Source organism: Belonocnema kinseyi, chromosome 5 (genome assembly GCF_010883055.1).
Source record: "Belonocnema kinseyi isolate 2016_QV_RU_SX_M_011 chromosome 5, B_treatae_v1, whole genome shotgun sequence".
Classification (NCBI taxonomy): domain Eukaryota; kingdom Metazoa; phylum Arthropoda; class Insecta; order Hymenoptera; family Cynipidae; genus Belonocnema; species Belonocnema kinseyi.
The window spans coordinates 81521449-81531535 of NC_046661.1; the positions used below are offsets into that span (position 1 = coordinate 81521449).

The 10087-nt window shown below is 27.7% G+C and overlaps 1 protein-coding gene across 2 annotated transcripts in view; it reads right to left on the reverse strand.

Moving 5' to 3' along the window:
- Nucleotides 1–10087, reverse strand: part of LOC117172715 (BTB/POZ domain-containing protein KCTD3) — a 60864-nt gene that overhangs the window by 29219 nt on the left and 21558 nt on the right. For both annotated transcript variants that reach the window (XM_033360876.1, XM_033360875.1), the window contains exon 6: nucleotides 8961–9077. In XM_033360876.1, the coding sequence (XP_033216767.1) occupies nucleotides 8961–9077 (117 nt within the window). The remainder of the gene's footprint in view (nucleotides 1–8960; nucleotides 9078–10087) is intronic.

Below are 10087 nucleotides of genomic sequence, written 5' to 3' on the forward strand. Positions count from 1 at the left end.
TAAACAATAAAAGCTTTAAATTCTCTTGAATGCTCTATAAATGCTCTGTTCAAGCTTAAATGTTGAGCATATTGTCAAGAGATGGCTCAATATAAATTCTTGGGCGTTTATGAACTCTAAAACCCAGGTTCCAGTGTATTTTATATTAAGGTCTAATACCTAGACTTCAAAGAATGCACTAACAGTGCAAAAAACTGACCTAAACGAATATAGACTGCACATTCGGATGGCTCAAAAAGGCTTTTATTTTTTAGAGTACAACGATCCCCCCAATTTCAGTCCAAATCCGAAAAAAGAAATTCCCTAATTTTTTATTTTTCGATTTTAACAGGTGCCGGCTTTGTATTATGGTCTTTTTCTACTAAATATTATTAATATTGGTCTAATGGAATATTTATTATCATTGGTTAATTAATTTTTAATTATTTAAACGAATGGAATTTGTTTAAATATTTGATTTCGAAAATGCATTTTTTTTGCCCTCAAAATTATTACTGTTAGTCTAGTGGAATATTCAATAACATTGGTTTATTAATTTTTAATTGTTTAAACAAACGGAACTTGTTTAAATAATTTTTTGTTAAATTTGTTATTTCCCTAAAAATGATTACTACTGGTCTACAAGAATATTTATTAACATTAGGTAATTTATTTTCAATTATTAAAGCAAAAGGAATTTGTTTAAATAATTTCGTTTCGATATTTTTTAAAATAAAAATTATTACTGTTGGTCCAGTGGAATATTTATCAGTAATTATTAATAAATAATTAATAATTAATTTACCAGTAATATTCAAGTAATAATTTTTATTAAAAATTTGTTTTTCACATAAAATTAATCAAACAATGTTGATAAATATTCCACTGAAGAAATATTAATAATTTTTAATAAAAAAATTATTTACAGAAATTCCATTTGTTTAAACATTTGAAAATTAATTAACTAACGTTAATAAATGTTCCACTAGACCAATAGTAATAATTTTTAAGGAAAAAAACGAATTTTCGAGAAAAAAAATTATTTAAACAAATTCCATTTATTTAAATAATTAAAAATTAATTAAACAATGATAATAAATATATTCAATAGATCAATATTAATAATTTTAACTAAAAAAATACGAGGATACAGTGTTCAAAAGGTCGATTTCATGAAAAATTGATATTTTTGGTTTTAAGGGTAGTTTTCAGGTACTCGCGGGGGTGTGTTAGTGGTGTCAAACCCATATGTCTGATAGATGAAATTCCTCGTTGGATAATTAATTACAGATTCCCATACATTCCCGTCACATTTTTTCAAACCCTAAAAAATTATTCTAAAAACTCAAAAAAGTGATTTTTCCCCATGCATTTTACATGGGAAACTTCAAGTCAAAACCGGCACCTGTTCAAATAAAAAAAAAAATAAAAAATTAGGAAATTCCTTTTCTCGGATTTGGAATAAAATTTGGGGGGGGGCGGTCGTTGCCCTCTAGCATGCAAAAAAATTTTGCCATGCATTTTTGGACCACCCTACTGCACATGGTGAAATGGTGTGACACTTTTTGAAGAAAACATGCATTTACATTTTCTTGTGATTGGATAATAATCATGCATGTCTAGAATTAAAAAGGATTCGAATTTTGGAAAAAGCGACGAAAGCTCGGTAAAGCATGGAAAGAAATCTTTCCCTCACAAGCTATAATTGGAATAAGAATGTTTAATTATCAAGTGAAATCTTTATTTTTAAAACTAATTTTTACTTTCACTTAACAATGGTTTTAAGGAAAAAGAGACTTTTTTCTATTACCTTCCCTCCCCCTCTCAGATGCTGGCATGGAACATAATGCTATGAATAGGGAGAGCAAGCAGGCAGCTCTAATACCATAAATAAATGAACCGAAAAATTCGTTTAAAAAAAATTAAAGAAATTGTTTAGTGACGTCAACGAAATGCGTATGATTTGCATTCGTACAACTGAACGCACAGGAATAGCAGGGTGCATTGACAAATGATTAAAATTCCTCAAAATTTACGGAATTTCATCAAATTCCTATTTCATTGTCAATTACACGAAATATTCAAGCTCTAAGGAAAAACATGTATCAAAATTAAATCTACTAATCAGAAGTATATTATTTAAGAGTAAAAAATGTAGACATTAATATTTTCAATTTTAACAAAGTTGCCTAAATATGGAATATTTAATTTGCAGATTCTAATCTTGAAACTATTGCACAACATCAAGACGAAAATAGTCACACAGGATAGGATCAATGGAATTAGGATCTCGAGTCTTTTTAAATAAAGTTTTAAAAAATTAGAAGTATTTTTAATTATTTTTTTTCAGGGGAAACAACTCTGGTAATCTACTGGACCACTTGTGATACGTAGTAATTCAATTCTAAACAGGAATAATCCACTTGTAATTCAATGTAATCCACTTGTAATTCCAGGTATTACTTTTGTATTTCAGAATAAACCGCTTGTGAAATGGAATATTTCATGTAATCCACTTTTAATCCTAGAGAATCCACTTGTAATGCGATTTAATCCCTTTTAATCCGAAATAATCTACTTGTAATACTCAGTAATCCACTTGTAATCAGGAATAATCCACTTGTGATTCGAGGTAATCCACTTGTAATTTTTTGTATTCCACAATAATCCGCTTGTGAAGTGAAATATTTCATATAATCCGCTTGTAATCTTAGGTAATCCACTTGTAATCTGAAGTAATCGATTTATAATTCGGGGTAATCTACTTGTAATCATAGATAATTCACTTGTAATCCGCGGTTTTCCGTTGTAATCCGCCATAATCCAATTGTTACACGCAGTAATCCACTTTTAAACGGTAATTATTCACTTGTAATTCGAGGTAATCCACTTGTAACTACAGGAAATTCTCTCTTATCCACAATAATCCGATTTTGAACTGTAATATTTCATGTAATCCACTTGAATCCACTTCGAATCACTGTAATCCATTTGTAACCCTAGGCATCCTAACTTCAACCCTAGGCAATCCACTTGTATTCCGGGGTATTCTGAGTAATCTCCTTGTAACCCTAGGTAATTCTCCTGAAATATATTGCAATTCCCTGATAATACTAGGTAATCCACTCGTAATCCTGTATAATCCACTTGTAATCCTGGATAATCTACTTATAATTCTGGATAATCTACTTGTAATCCTAGATAATCCGCCTGCAATCCTAGACAATCTACTTGTAATCTTGGATAATACGTTTGTAATAATAGGCAATCCGGTTGTAATAATAGGCATTCTTCTTGTAGGCCCCCGATTTACTTGTAATCTTAGATAATCCACTTGTAATCCTAGATGAGCCGCTTATAATGTTAGACAACACACTTTATTTCCTAGATAATACTCTTGTACGCCCTGATCATCCACTTGTAATTCTGGATAATACGCGTGTAACAATAGGCAATCCTCTTGTAACCCCATTCGATTTACTTGTATTCCTAAATAATCCACTTGTAATTCTATATAATCCACTTGTAATCCTGGATAATCCACCTGCAATCCTGTATAATCTACTTGTAATCCTATATAATCCACCTGTGATCCTCGATAATCCATTTGTAATCCTGATAATCCACTTTTAATTCTATATAATCCACTTGTAATCCTGGATAATCTACTTGTAATAATATGCAATCCTCTTGTAAGCCTAGACGATTTACTTGTGATCCTAGATAATCCAGTTGTATTCCTGGACAATCTATTTGTAATAATAGGCAATCCGCTTGTAACAATAGGCATTCCTCTTGTAAGCCTAGGCGATTAACTTGTGATCCTAGATAATCCACTTATAATCCTAGAATCTAGATGATCCACTTATAATCTTAGATAATCCACTTGTAAACCTTGATAATCCACTTGTCATCTTGGATAATCCATCTGTAATAATAGGCAATCCTCTTGTAACTCTAGAAGAATTACTTGTAATCCTCGAAAATTCACTTGTAATCCTGAATAATCCGCATGTAATCCCCGATAATCGGCATGTAATAATAGACAATCCTCTTGTCAGCCTGGGCGATTTACTTGTAATCCTGAAAAATTAACTTGTACATCTAGATAATCCACTTGTAATCCTGGATAATGCGCATGTAGTCCTTGACAATCGACATGTAATAATAGGAAATCCTCTTGTAACCCTAGGCGATTTATTTGTAATCCTAAATAATGTACTTGTAATTCTAGATAGTCAAATTGTAATCTTAGATCATCCACTTGTAACCCTAGGGGGTTTACTTGAAATTCTGGATAATCTACTTGTAAACCTAGATAATTTACTTTTTATCCTGGAGAATGTACTTGTACTCCTATACAATCCACTTGTAATCCTAGATAATCCACATGTAATACTAGATAATCCACATGTAATCCTTGATAATCCCCTTGCTCTCCTGGATAATCTACGTGTAAATCTAGATAATCCACTTGTAATCATAGATAATCCAATTGTACTCCTATATAATCCACTTGTGATCTTAGATGATTCACTTGTAATCCTAAGTAATCAACCCTAAATCTAAGATAATCTACTTGTAATCCTAGAGAATTCACTTTTAATCCTAGATAATCTAATTGGAATTCATATAATCCACTTGTAATTTACCCACAATTATAATCGATTCTCTTGTAGCCCTAGGCGATTTACTTGTAATCCTGGTTAATGTACTTGTAATCCTATATAATCCACTTGTAATCCTTGATAATCCCCTTGTTCTCCTGAATAATCTACTTGTAAACCTAGATAATCCACTTTTGATCTTAGATAATCCACTTGAAATCCTAGATAATCCACTTGCAATTCAAATCTAATTATAAGCACTATGCTTGGAAACCTATGTAATCCAATTGTAACCCTATATGTAATTCTAATTATAGGCGATTTACCTAGAATCCTGAATAATGCACATCTAATGCAGGATAATCCCTTTGTTATCTTAAATAATATACTTGTGATCCGCCGTAATCCACTTGTTATCCGGATTTTCTAAGCAGTCAAAGTTATCCTCAGTAATTTGAGTAATCCAGTGTAATATCAGCTAATCCACTGTTAATCCATTAAACTCACTTTTTATCAGGATTAATTCAAGTAATTCGGGATAATCCACTTGTAATCTGCAGTAATCCACTTTTAATTTGCAGTAATCCCCTTACAAATAGAAATAATTCAAGTAATTCTGGGTAATCCTAGTAATTCGGGATAATCCAAGTGATTCAGAGTAATCCACCTGTATTCCTAGGTAATCCTAGTGTAATCCGATAATTTAATTGTAATATGCAAAAATCCACTTGTAATCTACAGCAATCCACTTTTTATTTGCAGTAAACCCCTTGGAATACGGAATAATCCAGTAATCCAAGTAATTGAGAGTAATTAACTTGTAATCCTAGGTAATCTTATTCAAATTCGATAATCCATTTGTAATCTAAGTAATTTATCGTAATCCACTTGTAATCCTAGGTAGTCCCAGTGTAATTCGATGATCCACATAAAATACATTGTTATCAGAGTTCGATGGACCACATTTTTAGGAGTTGTTTCCCCCTTACGATTTTTTTAATAATTTGATTATCTTTTAGGCTCGATATTCTATTTTTTGGAAAGAAAAGGGATAAACGTGTAACTACAAACGCATGTACAATAATGTATAAAATGCAGAATAGATGCAATGGAAGATGTAATATTGTGTGAATTCATTGTCATGTCTAATTTTTGAAAATATTCAATTATTGACCCATACTTGCCTTGCGCTATGAATCCAGTTGTACGGTACGAAATCAAGAAGCAGAAAATATAAATAAGTAAGTTATTTCGTCGACAGTCTTAGAACAGAAATAATGAAAATGAGAATTCGCTAGACTTTTTTTTCTAACTCAGCGCGAAATATGTATGAGGATTTCAGATTTTCTCAGCTGCAAACTTATCATAACGAGTCTAAATTTTATTCTAATACCTTAGGCAATGCATAAGGAATTGATTATTCAAACCTTATTTTAAATCTTTTAGGGATGTTTTTTTTGAAAGATCAAAAATAATTAAGTGTCTACCCGTGGTACGATTTAAAATTTCCGGTCTTCTAGAGGATCATTTTTTTTTTGTTGAAAATTCCCCTTTCCAAATAAAAATTGTAGTTTCTTTGAAGAATTTACTATTGCAAATCAGCATTATAATTCTTTTGGAAAATTCCTTCTTTCGAAATTTGTAATTTTAATTTCTTTTTAAATTCTCAATTCAAATTCAAAATAATTCATTTTGAATATTGTATTCAAAATTCCCCGTTACAAAAAAAAAATTAAGAAAATTTACTGTCCCAAGTCAACATTATAATTCCTTTGAAAAATTCATTTTTCCAAATTTAAATTCTAATTTGTTTAAATTCAAAATGATAATTCATTTAGAATTTTTTTTAGTTCCCTGTTCCAAATAAAAATTTTGGAAAATTTACTGTTCCAAGTCAACATTATAATTCCTTTGAAAAATTCATTTTTCCAAATTTAAATTCTAATTTGTTTAAATTCCCCATTTAAATTCAAAATGATAATTCATTTAGAATTTTTTTTAGTTCCCTGTTCCAAATAAAAATTTTGGAAAATTTACTGTTCCAAGTCACAATTATAATTCTTTTGATAAATTCTTTTTCCAAAATTTAAATTCTAATTTTTTTAATTCCCATGTCAAATTCAAAAGGATCATTCATTTAGAATTTTTTTAAATTCCCTGTTCCAAATAAAAATGTTGGAAAATTCCCTGTTCTAGATTTGAATTCTTTTAATTCCTTATTTCAATTCAAAATCATTCCTTGTTCCAAATTTTAATTTTAATTTATTTTCAATTCCCTTTACAAATTCAAAATGATAATTCATTTAGATTTTTTTTTAAATTCCCCGTTCCAAATCAAAATTTTGGAAAATTTACTGTTCCAAGTCAGAATTGTAATTTTGTTAGAAAATTTCTTGTTCCAAATTAAATTTTTTTTAAATTTCTTTTTCAACTTGAAAATGATAATTCATTCAGAATTTTTTTTTAAATTTCACGTTCCAAATCAAAATTTTGGAAAATTTACTGTTCCAAGTCAGAATTGTAATTTTGTTAGAAAATTTCTTGTTCCAAATTAAATTTTTTTTTTTAATTTCTTTTTCAACTTGAAAATAATAATTCATTCAGAATTTTTTTTTAATTTCACGTTCCAAATAAAAATTTTGAAAAATGTACTGTTCCAAGTCAGAATTGTAATTTTGTTAGAAAATTTCTTGTTCCAAATTAAAATTTTTTAAAATTTCTTTTTCAACTGGAAAATAATAATTCATTTAGAATTTTTTTTTAATTTCCTGTTCCAAATAAAAATTTTGGAAAATTTACTGTTCCAAGTCAGAATTATAATCCTTTTGATAAATTCTTTTTTCAAAATTTAAATTATAATTTTTTTTAATTCCCATGTCAAACTCAATAGGATCATTCATTTAGATTTTTTTTTTAATTCCCTGTTCCAAATAAAAATTTTGGATAATTCCCTGTTCCAGATTTGAATTTTTTTAATTCCTTATTTCAATTCAAAATCATTCCTTGTTCCGAATTTTAATTTTAATTTCTTTTTAATTCGCTTTTCAAATTCAAAATGATAATTCATTTAGAATTTTTTTTTAAATTCCCCGTTCCAAATCAAAATTTTGGAAAATGTACTGTTCCAAGTCAGAATTGTAATTCCTTTAATAAATTCTTTTTTCAACATTTAAATTCTAATTTTTTTTAATTTCCAAGTCAAATTCAAAAGGATAATTCATTTAGAATTTTTTAAAATTCCCTGTTCCAAATAAAAATTTTGGAAAATTTACTGTTCCAAGTCATAATTATAATTCTTTTGATAAATTCTTTTCTCAACATTTAAACTCAAATTTTTTTTTAATTCCCAAGTCAATTTCAAAAGGATAATTCATTTAGAATTTTTTTAATTCCCTGTTCCAAATAAAAAGCTTGAAAAATTTACTTTTCCAAGTCAGCCTTATAATTATTTTAGAACATTATTTTTTCCATATTTAAATTCTAATTTTTTTAATTCCTATTGCAAATTCAAAATGATAATTCATTTAGAATATTTCACCTAAAATTCCTTGTTCAAAAACACAATTTTGGAAAGTTTACTGTTCCAAGTCAGCATTATAATTCTTTTGAAAAATTCCTTATTCCAGCTTTAAATCATAATTTTCTTGGAACATTCCTAATCTCAGATTTGAATTTTTTAAATTCCTCATTCCAATTCAAAATCAAAATTCTTTTAGAAAATGTCCCGCTCCAAGTCAAAATTGCAATTTTTTTGTAAAATTCTCCGTTTGAATCAAAACTGTAATTCTTTGGCAAATTTACTGTTCCAAGTCATCATTATAATTCTTTTGGAAAATTCCTTGTTCTAAATTAAAATTCTAATTTTTTGTTTGAAAATTCCCCATTCAAATGCAAAATTATTAATTTTTTTTTTTAATTCCTGGTTCAAAATAAAATGTTTGGAAAATTTACTGTTTCAAGTCAGGATTATAATTCTTTCGGAACATTCCTTGTTTTTTTTCAAACTAAACGAATTTAGTTTTCAAATAACTTCAAGATTTTATGACATGAAAAATAATCTCAAAAATACCCTATAATAGTGTCATTAGGCTTTTTTATTTTATCATTTTAATTTTATTATTGTTATTTTTGCATTTTTTCTTCAGAGATGGAACAAACTCTCATCAATAAAATATTTTTAAACAAAACTTATATTATTTGTTTCATTTATTTTTTTCTAATTTGTTTAAAAACAATTTCAATGTTAATTTCCGACCTTTACCCACTTTCCTGGCCAGGTAGACACCCCATAATTGAATTTAGCAATGCCTTAAGATTTGATTATGACTAGCAAATTAAATAATTTCTGGATGAAGAAAATAAATTTTAACTCACTCGTCTTCGGCGTGAGATAAACAGAAATAGCAGTGATCGGATCATGACTCGGATCTCTGTATAATTCAGTAACCAGCAAATCGTTGTCCTTCATTCTCAACGGGAATTTTTGCATGTCTGAAAAATAATTTTATTTCCATAATTACTACCCAAAATATACTTTTTGGTTGAGGATTCAAACTATTTCGTTGAAAATTTAACTTTTTTAGTTGAATTCAACTATTTTTCGTATAAAATTAAAATCTTTTTTTGGTTGAAAATTTTATTTTGATGAAAATTATGTTTTCTATTTGAAAATTAATTTTTTTAACTGAAAATTTAACTCATACATGTCTGGTTCAAAATTCATCTTCTTAAGTTCAAAATTTAAATATTTGGTATTCAATTCCTGTATTTTATTGAAAATTCGAATTTGTGGAAGAATATTTATGCTTCTTGTTGGCTAACTACTCTTTTTGCTTAAAAATTAATTTAAAAATTCAAATAATTTGTCAAAATTCGTTATTTTTGGTAGAAAATTCATCTTATTGATTTAAAATTGAAAAATGAGTTTTTTATTATTTAGAACTAATTTTTTTAACTGAAAATGTAACTGTTAAAAATTATACTATTTCTTCGAAAATTTACTTAGATTTTATTGAAAAATCAATTTTATAATGTAAATTTCATTATTCTATTTTTAGTAGAAAATTGGTGTGTTTTAGGTGAAAATTCAACTATTTGCTGAAAATTCGCATTTTTGGTAGATGAGAACTCTCATAGGTTAAAAAATTCATCTTTTTGGTCAAGAATTAATTTCGGTGTTGAATATAATTATCAACTGCAAATTGAACTATTCCAGTTTTGGTTTATAAATTTATCCTTTTTGGTAAAAAATTTATATATTGTATTAAAACTGTATTTTTTTTTTGGTAGAAAATTCATCTTTTGGATTTAAAATTCCCCGTTCCAAAACAACATTTTGGAAAATTTACTGTTCCAAGTCAGCATTATAATTCTTTTGAAAAATTCCTTTTTTCAAATTTAAATTGTATTTTTTTCAAACTCCCAATTCAAATTCAAAATGATGATTTATTTCCAATTTTTTTTTAATTCCCTGTTCCAAATTAAAATGTTGGAAAATTTAC